A 20,853-nucleotide genomic window follows, 5' to 3' on the forward strand; every position below is an offset into this window, starting at 1 on the left:
TTTACACATATTTTAAAATTTGGTTAGCATTTCAGTGTACATGCATTTGCAATAATGATACAGATACGTGTTCTGCCTGCTATTATACACGGCTTACTTGTATTCCGATATTTTTTTTGCGTGGAATGGCCACTTCCCTTTCTTGTTTTTAAATGGTATAAAATACTGTGCCATACACATTTTTTCTCAATATCTTAAAATGCGGACTTGTTTCTATCTAAGTATATTACAAGTTTATCATTGATATAAATATTTTGTTTTCCTTCTAGTTTTGACAACGCCCAAGTATGTATGTAAGTGGCCTTCGTTCCCTGACGATATTTTTTTCAGATTCCACAATCTCAAAAATAGAAGTTTGTAACTTGATAAAGCACGCAGTTAACGCGCAAAAAATACGGAATTCATATAACTATAATATACATGTAGTTCGTATGGAATTTGCTGAAGATATTGTCAGGCAATATCATTTAATTAAAATAATAATTTAAATAATTGTATTTTTAATATGTGGGTTGTGGTGTCTTCGCATCTGACATCGCACTCGTTATTTATTATGTTATTACCAAATAAACACCTAGCAACCGAAACTATTTTAACGAAGATGAAGCTAAGATATGCACCTGATTCTCGGAAAACGCGGTTAAATGCGTGTGTGTAAATTGTCGTCCCTGATAAGCCTGTTCAGTCCGCACAGGCTAATCAGGGACAACACTTTCCGCCCACAATGGATTTACGTCTAGAAGAGACCTCCTGTGAACAAACAATTTCATACACGCGATAGTTGTCATACCAGATTAACCTATGCGGACAGCACAGGTTAACCCTTTGCATGCTGGGAAATTTGTCGTCTGCTAAAATGTCGTCTGCTGAATTTCTAAAATTAGCATTTTCTTCGATTTTTTTCAAAGAATATTATCAGAATAGCAAACAGTTAGGATCCTGATGAGACGCCACGTTCTGTGGCGTCTCATCAGGATCCAAACTGTTTGCAAAGGCCTTCAAAATTCGGTTCCCGCACTGAAAGGGTTAAGGTGGAAGGACACTTTACGCCACATGCATTAAATGTTCCCAGAGCGAGGCTCACATCTTCATTACGTGCGTATACAGTTACATAGCCATACACCATTACGTAGCGGTATATTGACCGTTTCAGGCTGACCTGATGGACCAGGATCTGTCGTTGATGAAGCAGCTTCTGAAGCTGAACGACAAGATCGAAGAGATTAAGACACAGGTCATCTATCGCAACCGGAACGAGGCTTTCAGCACGAGCTCTATGAGCACGTCCGAGATCTCGGACTCCGAGTACAGCGACACCGACGACAGTCGAATAGACATTTACAACGCCTCGACCGGAACTCATAAACTAAAGACGCTTAAGTCGCTCAATCACTTGGGAAAGGCGCATGTAAGACATCCGGAAGAGGTGGACAGTGAGGCCGAGACGGCCAATGGAAGTAATGACGTGAGTTTTGGACACGAGCCGAAACTGATTGAGCGGAGCGGAAGTGATGTGATTGTTTACCGGAAGAAGCATAGGAAGAAGCACCGCAGTAAGAGCCACCGGAACTCTGGCGACGAAACTGAGACGCAGACGGAAGAAAGTGATACGGAGGGAAGCATTTCCGATACTGAAAGCAGTTGCGATTCAGGATCTACCAAGATGGCTCCCTCGGACGGAGACGACAATCTTGATGACGTCATTGACGCTCCCGACAGCGGTATACAGAGCCCGACACCGGAAAAGGCCGTGGAACCGCCTAAACCAAGAAAAGGCGGCATTTCACAAAACTCGAGTTTCCTTAATTTCCACAAGACGAATGGAACGCGGTACTTAAATCCGTTGGCGGGCAATGTTTTGACCCATCAGGGACACAATATCTCGCTGGAGAAATACTTCATACCACAAGGACTCGTGTACTTGAAGCATGCCAACGCCGACAATGTGTTCTGTCAATTCACAAAGTAGATAACACTTTGACACATGTTATAAACAAGCGGTGCTTGTGTTTGATTCATTTAACTATATGACAACAAATTGTTTCGTTTTAATATTTCCGACAAACAAAAATTGACATGTAATTAACATGAAAATAAGTGCGTTGTGATAGCACAGTTTAAATCTTATTACCAAAAACGGATTAAGAGGCTATATAATTTTTGACAGCCATTTCCCCCTCCAACATAACCAATTCACCTTATTCAATCACTTGAAATCAATTTACAGAAAGTTGTTAGATTACAATTGTTTAATGTAGTACGTATCTGTGTCTTAATTATTTTTTACAGGTTGCGCAATTTGGCTAACACTTAATGTCATCGTCACCATAGCGAGACAAAATATATAAATTGTGTCAATTTTTTGTGACTCGCACATAAGAAAGGAATATGCTTTTCGTATATGCACGTACACAAAAAAATCAACTTGTTATGACTAAAAGTTTATGGTCATGATAAAACATTCCGCCATCGAAAACAGAAGTCCTGTATCAAGGCCTATGCAATGGTAAGGTGTCAAACATTCGATCATGTTCGTTTTTGCGAAATACCACGCTAAACCAACAGAATTAACCAAACGTTGAAGAAACACATATTTTGGATCTATGTTTATAAGAATACAGAAAAAAGCCGTTAACTTGTTATAATGAACAGACCTTGGTTGTTATGGAAACAATTATCAAGTGCTTACTTCAAGCTACCGCTGGTTCTTATCCTGATTATACCAACCTCTTTTCGTTTCTTTTTTAAAAGTCAAGCCGGTAAATAACTCGATCCAAAATAATCTAAAATCTGTTAACAAGCCAAAGTAAATGTGTACGTTTTCACCGAGTTATTCCCCAACTATATTACTCTTACCGCTACAGTTTTCTCCCCTGATTGGATGAATCACATTCACCTGACAGTACGTAATACTGAGAACATTTGGATTTACCAAAAGGTATGCGTACAGCTTTATTACTAGTTTAAAATGAGTAGAATATTGTTTAACCAATTAATGCTTAAGCGTCTAGAAAAAAGGCATTGGCAAACAGCGTAAACCCAGATGAGACGCCGCATGATGCGGCGTCTCATCAGGGTCTGCGCTGTTTACCTGAAGTAATTTCTGTAAGAAATGTTCTAAATATAGAAATAAATATACTAGACATCTCTAATTTTGTAAATAAATTGATCCAATTTAGAAGGATGGGAGAGTCCACTAGGCATAAATGGGTTAAATATAGCAATTGCCTTTGTATGCCTTCGTGTGTATTCAAACGCGTGAGCGTATACACTATGTTTAAGTTGTAAAACCTGTAAACTTGTAAACGTAAATAAATATGCAGAAACAAACTGGAAAATGGATTGAGTTAGGTACACGTTTTATTAAGTGAATGAGTTATAGTTGACTAGAAGCATACTGTGGATTTAGTTTATGTTATCGAAATTCATTAGATCACAAATTAAGATTGTCACGTAGACACTAGTCTCGTCCCTTGCGGAAAAATTAATTGGTGAACCTGTCTTATTTTATGATAGGACATAGGATTATGCAAACACGCTTACGGACAACGACAAGTAGTTACATAGACATTTAGTTTATCCCTTTGCATCCGAAATGACCGGCGGCCACGCAATTGCATTGGGGCGGTGAGAATGGTGATCATATGAGTCGTGTTCTGAGAAAACTGGGCATAATGCATGTGCGAAAAGTGTCGTCCCAGATTAGCCTGTACAGTCCGCACAGGCTAATCAGGGACGACACTTTCCGCCTAAACTTGATTTTCGGTAAGGAGGGACTTCCTTGAAACTAAAAATACCATAAAAGCGGAAAGTGTCGTTCCTGATTAGCCTGTGCGGACTGCACAGGCTAATCTTGAACGACACTTTACGCACATGCACCAAGCCCAGTTTTGTCAGAACATGACTCATATTGACGTGATACCGCAACAATCGTTCACGAAGCTCAAAAGAGTCACACTCAACTACAGTTATGCTACCGGAGAATACCATATAGGGGCCGTCAAGCTCCAGGTGGGGGAGGGGTTGTAAGAAAGTGTGACAGTTTGTGACATGAGGAAGGGGAGGGGGTCAAGCCATGTGTGATGTCACACATTTATTAAAAAAATATTTCTAATTTATTTATTATTTCTTTAGTAGAATTAAAAAATAATTTTCAAAAAATTTGTGAAACATTTGAATTAGTTTTATGTCAAAATAAGAAGAATTGCGTATCTCCTGAATGTGTTGTTCGAATTTTTAATAGGCACCTAGGTAACTATGGATGAACACTTCACTTCATGGATGGATGATGTCCACAGTGAACATTTATTAATTAAACATGTTATTCAATGAAAAACTGTGACAACTGTTGACAATTAACTATTTTAGTATTAAAGTCATTTTAATAATGTGAAAGTTGTTTAAAGTGAAATTTTAATACGATTTAATATTGAATTGTGATTAAGATTAAATTTAAAAAAGGTTTTAATTTAAAAAAAAATATGTTCGAAAGTGTGAGTTTGTGACGTACTTTGGGGGGGGGGGGCGGGTCCAAGATTTTGTGACAGTTTGTGACAGGGTGGGGGTAAATGGTAAAAAAAGAGTGACATACTTTATGGACGGACCGTTAATTAAACACCTATTGAGATCATGCAACCCAATGTAGAGAGATCATACAATCAAATATAGAATGAACTTCAACTGATCAGTAAAACTGACTTCAAGTCTCTCCGAACCGCCCTAATTGGGAAAAATAGCGCGAAAAACGCTGTATTTGGAACATTGTGAAGTCTTCAAATTTCGGAACTACGGGTCTTTTTTAATTTCGTATAACTTACTTGCACAAGCCTACTTGCTTGAAATGTTCAGTGTCAGTTCTCGTTTTATTTTTTCACTTGCAGATAAAGCGCTCTATTAACGAAATTGACACAACAATTGGGTAATTTCGGTTATTTGGAATTTTGTATTTCCTCCTCACTTCGGAAAGTGCCTTTCAATGGTACTTTATAAAAAAGGGAAAAAAACGCAATGACAGTATGTTATCCTGATTACTATGCACTTCATGATCAAGTGCTTTCAAATCTCACTCAAACCACTCTACATTAGCGAATTAGTGCAACTGTGTGACAAAAAAATATGATGATATAATTCTGTTTCTTTCGAAACAGCTACCCACACGTGCACAAACATTACCACCTTGGCCTGCCGGATCACTTATGCAATGACGAACTACCGAGAAAAGCTATACAAAATATGCAAATGACTTTTACGCTCTCCAACGATTTATCGACACAAATGACCAAACAATTCTGTACGACACACTCAAACATACGCTCAAGCAACATGGTAAAATAATATGAGTACCACTTTCACGGCTCAAACGCAGATGCAAGCGGTCGTCGCTTAAATGTAAGCTCTCTATAATGCTGCAAACTATTGTAGAGGTTAAACTAATGCGACTTAAAGACCATGAGCTAATAAATCAATTATCATCAGAATTGACAGAAATAAAACTGTTCTGCAGAGAACTCGCCGAAGCAACAAATTGGACAATCAGTTATCAAGTTAACATGATGTAAACGCATACAACTGAACTGGCAACACTTCGAAAAGAGATAGAGCAAAATAATGTAAAATCAATAAGATGCCAACCTAGCCCCCGACGCTATCATAAACAGAAGGAACCATTTATGCTGATGTCGCAGAACGAGAAATGTCATGCCCAAAACACACTTTCCATTCGAAGGCGACGCAAGCTAACAAGAAAAAGGCCGACTTACGAATGAACTGTTTTACAGTGAATTCCACACAGACACATATCTGGTTCGATACTTTACGTACATGCATTGAGTCCGGTTTTCCCAGTTGTGTTCCGCTTTGTCGATGAATGCTTATCACATGCACCATCCTAACAGCCAATAAATTGTTAAGTAAAAGGTATTAACCAATTTATGCCTAGCGTCTAGAAAAAAAGGCCTTGGCAAACAGCGAAGACCCAGATGAGACGCCGCATGATGCGGCGTCTCATCTGGGTCTGCGCTGTTTGCTTAAAGGAATTTCTGTAAGAAATATTCTAAATATAGAAATAAATATACTAGACATCAATAATTTTGGAAATAAAATGATCCAATTAAGAGGGATGGTAGAGTCCACTAGGCATAAATGGGTTAATATTTAAGTGTTTCCATAACATTACAGTACAATCAAAGTGATATGTATCGATACTGCGTAGATTTGTTCCTTACAGTCACATTTTATTTCGTTAAAAAATAATCTTCATATTTGAATGGCGTTAAATTGTGAACCATTATTTAGAAAGAAAGATTTTGAATATCATTTTTAACTAATTGTTGTTCATCGGTCAATAAACACAGATTTGATGCTCCTTTGCATTTGAATAAGACTACGCTGGTAAGATATTTAATATTTTAATATAAATAATCATACGATAATATGGTGACAAAGAAGTGTTTATCTAAACGGAAAATGTTAACACACGAACAAATTATTCAAATAATAAATTTCAAATCTTTAGACAAACGAAATGATTTTGTATCTGTTTAATGTTCTACTGTCGGCGTATAATAGTCACGCAAAATTTCCAACGCACATAACCAGGGTGCAGGAACACGTGACTTTATGGGGTTCACAAATGCATGTTAACACACCGGTGAGTGGTGCTTTTTATTTTTTAAATAAATTTATAAAACAATTTTTCTGGATATTTTTAACTAGTGCATAAAAGACAAATTTATGTGCTGCTTATGGCAATGTGAAAAACATCAGAATTAGTTTATTTAAAAAGCTTGTGTTCTTGGCCAAAAATTCAACGTGCACATTATTTATATACACGGTTATGTTGCACGCAACGTGAAATTTTGGCACCGATTTCAGAAGTATTCAATGATGTTTTTTAAGTCTTAAAATATTGGCTCACGCTGCAAGAAACAACTGTCTTTTTGCACTTAAGATTTTTGAAAACGTATTTCAATAACTTTAAATGTTTGCAAAACTAAAGTTCTGAACGGTGTGTTTTCATTCTGTCCAGGCCGTGTGTAATCCCCTGTGAACCCTGTTGATCCTGCACCCTGATAATAAAATGTTCCGAATATGTCAATTTAAGCGTAAGCATTTGACTTACCTCTCCGCTTACCGATTAATTTTAGCAGTAACTATGCTCTTGAAAATACTGATCTTCTGCAGTGTATTTATGTATTTATGTCTTAAATTGATTTATAACATAATAAGGAATGAGGATATGACCTCCATAAATAAATGTGCTACGTGAGACGTGTGTAGTATATTAAACATCTTTTTTTCAGTATGGAAGCGAAGACAATCCATGTTGACGACGGTGTGGGTAACACGTACGACCTCGTGGAGGTTGACGGGGTCACGTTTCCGGACTACTTTACCGACGACCCCATACAACGGCTGAAAGACGTCCGCGAGATGGCGGGCCGAGACGATGACGTCATAATTGCAGCGTATCCTAAAGCAGGTTGTGTATCTTACGTTATTATACGGTTTTGTGCAACATAATGTACTATTTATTCCCTTCTTATACTATTCCATGACATATACCGCTATTTATACCACTATTAGTGTACATAATAATTACGGTATGTAACGAATACATATCTAACACTACTCAGTGCTATATATACCACATTTTGTTACATCACCGAATGTTACATGCCTTTACACCACTAGACGGTATATACCCTTTCGCAACTAGATGTTACATACCGTGATACCATTACACGCATACCGTTACAACAATTTGTGTTTCATACCATACAACAACCAGATATTACATACCGTTAACCAATATATATTACATACTGTTGCAACCCTAGATGTTAAATTCCGCAATTAATCCAGGATTTTGATAACCTTTGCAAAACTATAAACTACATGACATTACACAAGAGGGTGTTACATACACTTCAGCACTAGATCTAAAAACCTTTACACCACCAGATGTTATGCACCGTTAAACCACCAGTTGTTACATACCGGTACAACGTACAGGACGATACTGTAATCGGGTACCCAATAGCTGTTGGAAATAAAGAACATTCTTCTTCTAACCGTTACACCTTTAGATGTTACCCCAACTAATATAAGGTACCGCAACACACGAGATGTTACTTGTTAGATGTTACACTACATGAACCGTTATACTACGAGTCTATACCTAGTATGCCACTAGCGGTTCAAGATAACGGACATGCTGTTTCTGACTGTTACATTCGATATGTTACATACAGTTACACCTGTAGATTATATTCACAATTAAACTGCGCGATGTTACTAACCGGCACGACACTATAATTATGTTACACCGCGTGACTAACTCTAGGTACCAAATACCTGTGGGATATCACGAATATGTTGTTACCAATTGTTTCGCACTATCTGCTACATATCGCTACGTTTTAAACACACATTTACATGCTACGTGTTTCATACCGTTACACCAGTACTTGAAATGCATATAAAAATCCACTTAAGCGTATTTATTTTATGGTCAAGAGTATTTTTCATGATGTAAAACAACACTTGAAATGCACTTGAATGCATAAGGGCGAGGAAAATGCAGAGAAATTCACATTTCTGTCATACATATTTTAATGCACTATTTTAAGTGTCATAAATGTGCAATTATTGCACATAAAATGATGACAAATGTGCCCATACCGTTGCGTTTGATGCGCATAATGCACAAACTGTATGAGCATATGTTCTACACCGACTAGGTACCCGGGAATCGGACAAAGACAACGAGCGAGGCATGGTATTGTAATGATTGTAATGCGCATGGGAAGGGGGGGGGGTTAAAGGGTTAGGGTAAGGGTTAGGGGTCGGGTTTGGGTTAGGGTTAGCCTTAACCCATACCTTAACCCTAACTCGACCCCTAACCCTAACCCTTACCTAACCATAACCCAGGGTTATCTCCCCTATACCATGCCTCGCTCGTTGTAATTGTCCTCTTCCCCTAGGTACCCACTGGGTATGGGAAATCACGAACATGCTGCTACGTGGCTCCGCAGAATATCACACGTCCATGAAGGAGGAGTTGATGCTGGAGCTGACCGGAAGTGACGTCATTGGGGAGCTCACGCCCCCAAGGGTCTTCAATTCCCATCTTAGATTTAGACAACTTCCGAAGGAGATGATTTCGAAGTATGGGACTGGTTTAATTTTCAATTGATTGAACATTTTTGCGTGCATAGTGACATATATAACGGTTTGTTCATTAAATATGTACCCGGTATTTTCTTTGTCCTCTCTAAAAGGAACAATACTATAACAACGGTCATCCGAAAAAGTGTCTATGAATTTGTAACACACGTTTATTAAACGGGCGTCTATTTAGCTATTTGTTTGTTTGTCGTAAGCGATTTTTTTACTCAAAAGCTGTTTTCGGGTGTTTTTAAGGCAATATGTAGCCAAAGAAACTTCACCGAACAGGTGGATGTATTTTACTGAATATTTTTTTTTGCTGAAGCCGAATCCGTATAAAAGTCGTCCAGAAACTTGACGGAAGATTAACAGTTTAACGCCCGTAAATTACATAAAAATTGGATGATAACCGCGTCTGCTTTGTTTCGTAATTTTATTTAGTGATATTTTGACAAAATAAGATAATTAATATGTAATGATTTTCATTCCTTCTGCAATATTATGATATCTTTTTCGTTCATTGCTGGGTACAATGGTCTGTTTGGGAATTACCTTTTTAGACTAACTGTCGATCAAATGTCAATTTTTGGTTGACATTACTATGAGTGTTTTGATATAACTTTTGTTCGCGAAAAGACAGAAAATATCAACAGCGTCATTGTAAGTTATAGAAGTCTGACCAATAAAATGTGTGCAGAAAGAATCGCTTGTGTTATTGGCTCATGCCTTTATAGAAAAAGCAAGCCTGTAAGGTATATATATGTTGTTTGTGGTTAAAACAGGAGCATTAAGGGACTTTAAATACAGTGTCACAAAAAGGTTCATGTTTAATATGCACAGTATACGGTGTTCACCCTGCGATGTTCATTAAAAGGAATTGCAAGCTGATTTACGTGACCCGCAACCCCAAGGACATGGCTGTGTCCCGCTATTGTCACAACACGAAGAGCGTGCTTGCGTACACGGGCACTTTCTCCGACTATCTGCGTCTGTACCTACAGGGAAAGGGTAAGTGGCGTCTATAGCCAGCTTCCTTATAATCACGATGGTGTTAGTAGTTATACCCCCATTACTGGTAATGGGGGCTATAAAGGAGTCACTTTGTCGGTCTGTCTGTCGGTCTGTCTGCCTGTCTGTCTGTCGGTCTGTCTGTCTCGAAAATTTCATCCGATCTTCACCAAACTTGGTCAGAAGTTGTATCTAGATGATATCAAGGTCAAGTTTAAATATGGGTCATGTCGGGTCAAAAACGAGGTCACAGGGTCACTTAGAGCGTTTTAAACCGAAAGTTTGTCCGGACCATAGCTATGTCATTTATCGTTAAATTTTAAAATGATTTGGTACATTTGTTCACCATCATGGGACGGTGTGTCGCGCGAAAGAAGTACGTCTATATCTCCAAGGTCAAGGTCACACTGAAGTTCAAAGGTCAAAATGCTTGTCCGGACCATAACTATGTCATTTATCGTTAAATTTTAAAATGACTTGGTACATTTGTTCACCATCATGGGACGGTGTGTCGCGCGAAAGAATTACGTCGATATCTCCATGGTCAAGGTCATACTTGGAGTTCAAAAGTCAAAATGCCCATAACTGAGCTTGTCCGGGCCATAACTTTGTCATTTATTGTGAGACTTTAAAATCATTTGGCACAATTGTTCACCATCATTGGACGGTGTGCAATGCGAAAGAAGTACGTCGATATCTCTAAGGTCAAGGTCACACTTTGAGTTCAAAGGTCAAAAATGCCCATAACTGAGCTTGTCCGGGCCATAACTTTGTCATTTATTGTGAGACTTTAAAATCATTTGGCACAATTGTTCACCATCATTGGACGGTGTGCAATGCGAAAGAAGTACGTCGATATCTCCAAGGTCAAGGTCACACTTTGAGTTCAAAGGTCAAAAATGGCCATAAATGACTTGGTCCGGCCCATGACTATGTTTTTCATAGTCAGATTTTGATTTCATTTGGCACATTTGTTCACCATCATTGGACGATGTGTCATGTGACAAAATTACGTCGATATCTGCAACGTCAAGGTCACACGTTGAGTTCAAAGGTAAAAAAAAGGCCATAAATGACCTTGTCCGGCCCATAACCATGTCGTTCATTGTGAAATTTTAAAATCATTTGGCACATTTGTTTACCATCATTTGATGATGTGTCATGGGAAAGAATTATGTCGATATCTGCAACGTCAAGGTCACACTTTGAGTTCAAAGGTTAAAAAATGGCCATAAATGATATTGTCTGGGCCATTACTAAGTCATTCATTGCGATATTTTAAAATAACTCTGTACATTTGTTCACAATCATTGGACGGTGTGTCATGCGAAAGAATTACGTCGATATCTTTATGGTCAAGGTCACATATGGAGTTCAAAAGTAAAAAAATGGCTTAATGAGCTTGTCCGACTTGGTACACACGGATCATCACACTAATTTTGTACAACTTAAACCAATCACGCGGAATTTTTTACTATTAATGGTAGCTGATCAAAAGGCAATTATATTTTCGTTTCATTTTGTTTCCCTTTTCAACAGGGCACACTTGGGATTGTCATTTGGAATAGAGTGCAATAACATGTAGCAGTATGCATCATTCCAATTAGTTTTCTCAATCACATTGCAGCTCACTTTTGAAAATGTATATATCCTATAATCGCCCCAAAAATTACTGTCGGCATAACTTTTTTTAAATTAACAACCAAAAAATTAAAAAACAAATAACTTTATCCCACAACACTGCTAATTAGAAGATAAAAACAAGTATCATGATCAAACATCAACACCTTTCCCGTGATTACTCTCATAGGAACAGTTCACAACAAGGTATGAATTATGTTTTTAATATTGAAGGGAAATTGTTGATAAGCATTTAACCATCAAGTTTATAAAAACAACATCATTGTGTTGCCAGATTGTTTACATTAATAATACTCTGTTGAAAAAGCATTTATTTTACCATGCTCTTGTTTATACTGCAGCAAATTGATTTTATGAATAGATGTTTGACATTTAAAAACCTGTTAAAATAAGCTTTGATACACTAGCAGTTTAGTTTAGTTTTTGTTTTTATAGAGGAAAAGTATAGTATTGTTTAAACTATTTAAATAACTGAATAAAAGTATTATATAGTGAAAAGTGCATTAGTGTGTGTGTCTTATTTTCCTAAGGTGGATTAAATAGACCCTATACAACAAACTAGTAAGTGGTTTCGTTTACCGTGTAGCGTGTGCTTTGATGACTATATTCCAAGGTGGCTATATGATTATGGTTTATGTTTTATCACGTATTACTAACTTATTTATTATTTTATACTGTAAAGTCACGTATAACCCTTGCAACATAAATACATTTAATTTAGTATCATTAATTGTATACTGTGCCATTTCTAAGTGTAATTGAAAGGATTGACCTAATTTAATAATAATAATAATAATAATAATGCAAAACCTTCCTTCAATGTCTTTAACATACATTGTCAAACTTTATATTGCCAATCTTTAATTAAACCTCCATTATTAAATCCCTTTTTCTTGTTCATTGTGAGATTTTTAATTGACTCTGTACATTAATTTTGTAATTGGACGGCGTGTCATGCGAAAGAATTCAAGAGATCAAAGGTCTATGGCCATAAATGATAATGGCATAATAATTCTTAAAAGTTGCCATAAATTACATTTTCTTGTTTTGTGAAGACAGCATGCAAAATATTCTGTGTCAATGCGCCATGTGGGGGTATATGTCACGTCTGTGACAAAGCTCTAGTTCGTTCTGAAGCCGTTCTGTGTATCTTAAGGTGGGTTCCCACTGCCGATCCGATCAACTCGATCGTCCCGATCACCGAAATTTCCCGACCAAACCCGACCAAGCTCGACTAAAAAGGGTATACACGACTTCTTCTCGACTTCTTGTCGATAACACACGACCCCCACACGACTCATTCACGACGTCCACTCAACCATCTTTCCGATTTCCGCTCGATCAACTCGACCTATACGCTAGCCCTATACGATCTCAGCTCGACCAAGTGGACCTCAGCTCGATCGCCACCAGATCTTCACACGACCAGATCGTGATGGTCGTACTACAGTCGTACAAAGCGATCTAAAATAACTCGGGTAGAGGTCGAGCGGATCGGGTACAGAGCTCGTGTAAGGTCGAATAGCAATCACGAAGTGATCGTGTACGGGCGAGTAGCCGTCGGGTAGCAGTCTAGTAAATCTGTACATCAAAGCGAATAGAGCTCGAGTGGATAGTTTTGCGATCTAAAATAACTCTGGTAGAGGTCGAGCGGATCGGGTACAGATCGTGTAAAAGATGTCAATCCGATCGCCACACGATTGCCTCACGATCAACTCGATCTTCTACTCGACTAATACACGACCGCTTCCCGAGCGCTTCTCGATCCATTTCCTACTCGAAAGGAAACTCGACCGCTACTCGATATTTTTGACATGTCAAAAAATATCGGGTAGGAAGCCCGACCAATGCCGACCGCCCCCGACCGCCCCGACCACTCATGCCGACCGAACCAGACCAGTACCCGACCGCTTGGTCGGGCTTGATCGAGTTGATCTGATCGGCATTGGGAACCCAGCTTTAATGAGCGACATGCATAATTTGCTATGTTAGTAGTTTATGACAATCGCGTCCGTATTTTAGCGCTGATACTCCGTGTGCAGTTACAAATAGGCCCATAATAAGAAATGTAAAACGTCGGTTTATTCGTCAGTAAAATATTCTACTGCAAATCGTTCTATTGAAAGAGTTAACCAGCCTCAATTTACATTTAATATTAACCAAAACACAACATATGATGTGTATATAATTTTTTTCTTGATTGTATGATAAATATGCAATATGTACATGTATATTAAAATTTATATTTGTGCTTTCCTGTGGTTATTTGGAAGTGATGATAGAAGGGAAGTGATGATAGAATTAAAATGGTATTGCAACGGAGAACACATTTGATATAGAGAAAACAAAGTTATAGTTTAATACACATCTATACATTTATTTAGCAAATTTAAGAAACCCTCAACCATGAGCCTAGGCGAACCGAGCTAACATTATTTTATATTCAATACCTTGTGTTCTATTTATCTCGCTATTTGCGCAATAATAACGAAAATAAACTAAATCATATTGTTAAAAAAAAATCTGCGCGAAAACAGTTCAAAAGACGTCATGATCATGCCTCAAATGATGTCTCTATTGAACGTGTGTTTGCTGTTTTAATTAAACAAGGAGATCATACAGCTTAGTTTATATATAGTTTTATAGTTTTATTAGATAATACAGTAGGCAATATGCCCATGAGTATACATGAAATATCAAATACAATAAGCATAAACACAGAGTCACAGGTCATTCGAATAATAGACATCATAAATATATCGGTACATTGTAAAGCAAAGTATTGGATATTTTATACGACAATATACAGCAAGAGGCTGTGCATAAATATATACAAAAGTCCTATCCTAATCATAATACGTATTATAAGTATTTCTTATTTCCCATGCTTTAAAAATAAACATATCTAAATTTTTAACTATATTGCTATTTTGAGAGGTCAATAAATCTATAAACTTTAACATATTTGGTCTTACGTAATAACATGGTTTTAAATAAGCTTTTCTTACATCAGTATATAATGTACACTCCATAACAAAGTGGTATTCGTCTTCTAAGACATTGAATAAAGTACATTTTCTTTCTTCATAAGGAATAGCTATTGGTTTTTGCCATCTACGGATTGTTATTTCGATAATGCGACGTTATGGTGGGATACAAGGGGAATACTCTACTCCAAAACGCCAGAAAATGTCAAAATAACAAATAATATTAGTAATTAAATAGGGCATAATTTAAATACAAAATTATGAATTATTGTATTTCTGTAACGGGCCTCTTTCATATGATAAATATATATGATATAGTTGGTCGCTTGGGAAGAAACTTAACTTTTATCGATTCCAGTCATATAAATGTATATAAATGTAAACATATTATACACGTACTGTATTTGTTGATTTGTGTCGTGTTCTGAAAAAACTGGGCATAATGCATGTGCGTAAAGTGTCGTCCCAGATTAGCATAAGCAGTTCGCACAGGCTAATCAGGGACGACACTTTCCGCTTTTAAATCAAGTCCCTCCTTACCGAAAATCAAGTTTAGGCGGAAAGTGTCGTCCCTGATTTTTGTGCAGACTGCACAGGCTAATATGGGATGACACTTTACGCACATGCATAAAGCCCAGTTTTCTTAGAACAAGGCTCATTTGTTGATTTGTTTGGTTCACTTCTTGCAGTTGCGTTTGGGTCGTGGTTCGACTACACCCTTGATTGGCACAGAGCAATACGGGACAACCAAGGCTACCCAATATACACCATAGTGTATGAGCTATTGAAACGAGTGAGTACTCCAGGATCTATAGTGTCGCGTTCTGAGAAAACTGTGCATAATGCATGTGCGTAAAATGTCGTCCCAGATTAGCCTGTGCAGTCCGCACAGGCTAATCAGGTACGACACTTTCCGCCTAAACTTTATTTTAAGTAAGGAGGGACTTGATTGATAAAATAACATAAAAGCGGAAAGTGTCGTCCCTGATTAGCCTGTGCGGACTGCACAGGCTAATCTGGGACGACACTTTACGCACATGCATTATGCCCAGTTTTCTCAGAACGCGACTCTATACATCAGGGACAATCAAGACTAAAAACACTGTAAAAATGTGCTTATAAAACGCGCGGATAGTCTACTTTCTATATACAATGTACAAGTATAGAAAGGAATGGCAATCAATACTAATCGTCATTACCCATGGTGTATGAACTGTTAAAACGATTGAGTATTCAAGTAGTTAAAGCATGATAGGATCAAAGCGCTGATGACATTGCCGCTATTGCATTAAAACACATCGCTTTTCGAAAATAAATGTTATTGAATTTAAAATCGCAAAATTGTCACTTTTTTACTAATATTGATTTATGCGCTTTATAGGACCCATTCAACCAAGTCAAACGGCTGGCATCGTTTCTTGGGACAAAAACAGACGACACATTTATTGAGTCCATCTGCAATCAGTGTAGCTTCAGCAATCTTAAAACCAGCTACGAGAAAGACAAGAAAATATTCGGACCGGGGGACCATCCATCGAATTATTCATTCAGGAAAGGTAACTCGTTTTAGTTAATGTAATTTATAATATGAATTATTTTTACCTTGAAGAAACTTGCAAATGGAATACTTAACATATTGTTCTATAATTAAGAAACAAACAGCGTTTTAAGTAAAGACGTATTGTCGTAAGTATGCTGTGGGGTAAAAGCATGTTGGAAATCAAGTGCCGCCAATATATCAGTTATCCCGATTATATTAGCGTTAATTTGTGTCCATAAAGTTGCAATGTTTAAGCGCTGCTATCTCTTACAAAAAATCTATGTCCGCTTGGTGACAACATTAGCAGCACGCTTTGAAAGTTATCCGTATGCTCATAAAAGTAATATTTCCTGTCTATCTATATGACCCACGTGGTAAGATGTTGTTACAGTTACGCTAGCAATGACAGCAGTAGCTTAATTAATTAAAAAAAAACACATTAAAGGTGAATTCTATTTTTTTTTTCACTATTTGTGTACAGCTACCAGAAAATGTATGTTGTATGTTTTACTAAAAAAAAGTATCCAGGCCGTGCTCATGATTTTTATCCAAATCTTCCAATGATTCGCGTTCTGAGAAAACTGGGCATAATGCATGTGCGTAAAGTGTCGTAAAGTACACACAGGCTTATCAGGGACGACACTTTACGCCTAAATTGGATTTTTGCTAAGTAGAGACTTCATTTAAACGAAAAATGTCATAAAAGCGGAAAGTTTCGTTCCTTATTAGCCTGTGCGGACTGCACAGGCTAATTTGGGACGGCACTTTACGCACATGGATTATGCCCAGTTTTCTCAGAACGCGCCTCCAATTATTGTTTCTCTCTTAGGCGAGGTTGGTGACTGGAAGAACTGGTTTACTGTGGCTGAGAGTGAACAGTTCGACCTGGTAGTGCAGCAACATCTAGGAGAGTGCGTTCTGGAGTTTGTCTACGAGTAGCAAGAATAACAATCGTGCTTAGTACATGTGCGTAAAGTGTCGTTCCAGATTAGCCTCTGCAGCCCGCACAGGCTTATCAGGGACGACAATTTTCACCTTATCTTGATTTTGCTAGAAGAGACTTCCGTTAAACGCAAAATACCATAACAGCGGAAAGTGTCGTTCCTGATTAACCTGTTTGGACTACACAGGCTAATATGAGACGACACTTTACGCACATGTATTAAGCAGGTTTTCCCAGATCGCGGTTAAGTTTGTATACGTGTAGCGAGAATGAGAAGATCAAGTGTAAGGGATGAAAACATGCCACCATCATGACAAGAACTTACAAAGGGTTTTCGTAGTAATTGCTATGGTGTAGATGTATTAGTTTTTCAATTGACAAAAAAATGCTATATTTGGATTCACATGTTAAAAAACACACCTGCCCTTTTTTGTTTTACTATAGAACATTTACTTGTCAAAATATTTTGGACTGAACGGCTCTGTCAGTGCTGTTTTACTAAAATTTAAAAATCGGAAAAGCCTAGACGGAAATAGATTACCAGCGAAGCGAAAGTAAACAAACCAATCATGGAGTGCAGTCAGTATTTACCTAAAATATCTAATAATAACTCGCTCCTGGATAACCAGTGCGTGTTAGGCATCTTACAGAAAGATTAATCTGTTTAAAAATGTGTATCTATGTTTCAATTCGTATTGATGAAGCGCTATTTACACAAATTTATGACTGCTTGGTACCGGGTTGAAATTGGAACTTCTCGAAGAAACAGCTTTTCTTTCATGATTACATGGTTTGCCATCTGGTATGGAATTGATTTCCTATTCTTTTTGCAATATATACCATCTTAACGCTATTTCTTGTCTTGGTTTGATTATTGTCCGTGGAAATCTTTTAAATTAAAAAAAACTGTAGTGTACGGCTAATAGTTGTTTATGGCAAAAGTCGTGTACGGTAAATAGTTAATGTCATGTACGGCGAATAGTTGCAGCGTATTGACCAAAGTTATCGCAAATTAAAATGATTTTAAGAAAATATTTTTTCAATGTACATATATGTTCTTAAAGGCGGACTTTTGTCCGATTTAATGATGTATAAATCTTAATTTTTAGTATAGTAGTGGGGGACATATTGTTTTTGCCCTGTCTGTTGGTTGGCCTGTTGGTTGGTTGGTCTGTTGGTTTGCGCCAACTTTAACATTTTGCAATAACTTTTGCTATATTGAAGATAGCAACTTCATATTTGGCATGCATGTGTATCTCATGAAGCTGCACATTTTGAGTGGTGAAAGGTCAAGGTCATCCTTCAAGGTCAGAGGTCAAATATATGTGGCCAAAATCGCTCATTTTATGAATACTTTTGCAATATTGAAGATAGCAACTTCATATTTGGCATGCATGTGTATCTCATGGAGCTGCACATTTTGAGTGGTGAAAGGTAAAGGTCATCCTACAAGGTCAGAGGTCAAATATATGTGGCCCAATTCGCTTATTTTATGAATATTTTTGCAATATTGAAGATAGCAACTTCATATTTGGCATGCATGTGTATCTCATGGAGCTGCACATTTTGAGTGGTGAAAGGTCAAGGTCATCCTTTAAGGTCAGATGTCAAATATATGTGGCCCAAATCGCTTATTTTATGAATACTTTTGCGATATTGAAGATAGCAACTTGATATTTGGCATGCATGTGTATCTCATGGAGCTGCACATTTTGAGTGCTGAAAGGTCAAGGTCATCCTTCAAGGTCAAATATATGGGTCAAAATTGATCATGTAATGTCACTTCTGCAATATTGAAGCTAGCAATTTTATATTTGAAATGCGTGTGTATCTCAAGGAGCTGCACATTTTGAGTGGTGATGGGTCAAGGTCAAGGCCATCCTTCAAGGTCAAACGTCATATAGGGGGACATTGTGTTTCACAAACTCATTTTGTAAACTTTGTTTTTGCCCCCGAATAAATACGCAAACACAGCACATGTGCTGACTTTTCGGTTGAACGCTACAACGCTGTGAACAGAAAGTCAGCCAAGTTCCAATAATTACACGAGTTGAATATAAAATCCTGATTGGAATCCAGTTGTAAGTAAATATTTTATCGATTCATCTTGATTTTGAAACATAACTACGATGAAATACACTAGAATCGTATTAAACTAGAATACGGACTGAACAATGGTCGATCGATTTATCATACCACCACATTGATATCTTCCTGATCTATAGAGAATAACATGTTACTGTCTGATCTTTTTGTAATATATCAAGGCTTAGAATACTATAACGGCGAGGCTGGCCGAGCTGTTATTTTATTCGCGCCGAGCCTGATATATTACAAAAAGATCAGGCAGTAACCGTAGTTTCTGTTTATAGCGATTTTTTCATTATTTCTTAAAAATCGGGGACGTAGAGGTATGAAAAACAGAAAAACAGGCTAGTGCCTGATCTTTTAGTAATATATCAGGTTAAAAAGCTAAATGCCGACTTGTCTTCCATATTTTAACGCGTGACCTCATTTAGTTTTTAAAGTATAAAAATAAACAATGGAAATTAACTATTATGTGTGGATCAGAAAGTGTGGTTCTTGTGAAATGCACATCCCCTCAATGGAATCTACATCCTGAACTGGTTCACATATCAGGAAAATTAAAGAACGCAAATTAACAAAAGGGAATAGTTTAAGGGTCATTACTTCAGGAAGCCTGATGGGATTTGGTTTGGCCTGTAATATTGTAATTAACATTAACAGGAAATTTGGCGAGGATCCAATAAAAAATGGACGTTCAGACAGTGCAAAAACTAAAGCTCCCCTGGGAGCATACAAAATCATCCCACAGCACCAACACAGTTGAATTGAAGAGCACGCCTTTGATATATCATAGCAACATTTCAATTGCATGGTCATAACGTTTTGGTTAAAACGAAACCTAACAATGAATCAGTAGCCTATTTACCGTAGCAACCATGCCAATACAGAACAACTTGATTCCAGGCTTTCCCCATAATTTTAAGCACAGTGGAATCCTTTTGCCTAAATTTTGAAATCAGGGCCTGAATATCAAAAAATGGTACCTCTGTCCATGAATATTCAATAGAAGAACATCTCTTAACCCACATTTCAAATAAATTGTGTGTGATTGATTAAGCTCTGAAGTTATTTAGAAATTAATAGAAGACCCATCAAGAACAAGCGATGTGTTTGTGAAACACCAAGTCCCCATATATGTGACCTTTGATCTTGAAGGATGACATTGACCTTTCACCACTGACAATGTGCAGCTCCATTACATACACATGCATACAAAATATCAAGTTGCTATCTTTAATATTGCAAAAGTGTACATTAAATTAGCGATTTTGACCCATACATTTGACCTTTGACCTTGAAGGATGACCTTGACCCTTCACCACTCAAAATGGGCAGCTCTATGAGATACACATGCATGTCAAATATGAAGTTGCTATCTTCAATATTGCAAAAGTAATTTCAAATGTTAAAGTTTGCACAAACAAACCAACACACAAACCAACCAACAGACAGGGCAAAAACAATATGTCCCCCACTAT

General features: G+C 37.4%; 2 protein-coding genes across 2 annotated transcripts; both read left to right on the forward strand.

Annotated features, from left to right (window-relative positions):
* Positions 1-1,128: 1,128 nt before the first annotated feature.
* Positions 1,129-1,969, forward strand: LOC127861818 (uncharacterized). The gene has a single exon (XM_052400496.1). It carries the CDS (start codon positions 1,163-1,165, stop codon positions 1,967-1,969), a length of 807 nt encoding a protein of 268 aa, XP_052256456.1. The 5' UTR covers positions 1,129-1,162.
* Positions 1,970-2,885: 916 nt separating this feature from the next.
* Positions 2,886-18,140, forward strand: LOC127862589 (sulfotransferase 1C2-like). Its single transcript, XM_052401783.1, has 8 exons — positions 2,886-2,938; positions 4,881-4,918; positions 7,302-7,480; positions 8,985-9,168; positions 10,043-10,176; positions 15,494-15,597; positions 16,186-16,360; positions 17,174-18,140. Exons 3-8 carry the CDS (start codon positions 7,303-7,305, stop codon positions 17,281-17,283), a joined length of 885 nt encoding a protein of 294 aa, XP_052257743.1. The 5' UTR covers positions 2,886-2,938; positions 4,881-4,918; position 7,302; the 3' UTR covers positions 17,284-18,140.
* Positions 18,141-20,853: the final 2,713 nt, after the last annotated feature.

Source organism: Dreissena polymorpha, chromosome 16 (genome assembly GCF_020536995.1).
Source record: "Dreissena polymorpha isolate Duluth1 chromosome 16, UMN_Dpol_1.0, whole genome shotgun sequence".
NCBI lineage: Eukaryota > Metazoa > Mollusca > Bivalvia > Myida > Dreissenidae > Dreissena > Dreissena polymorpha.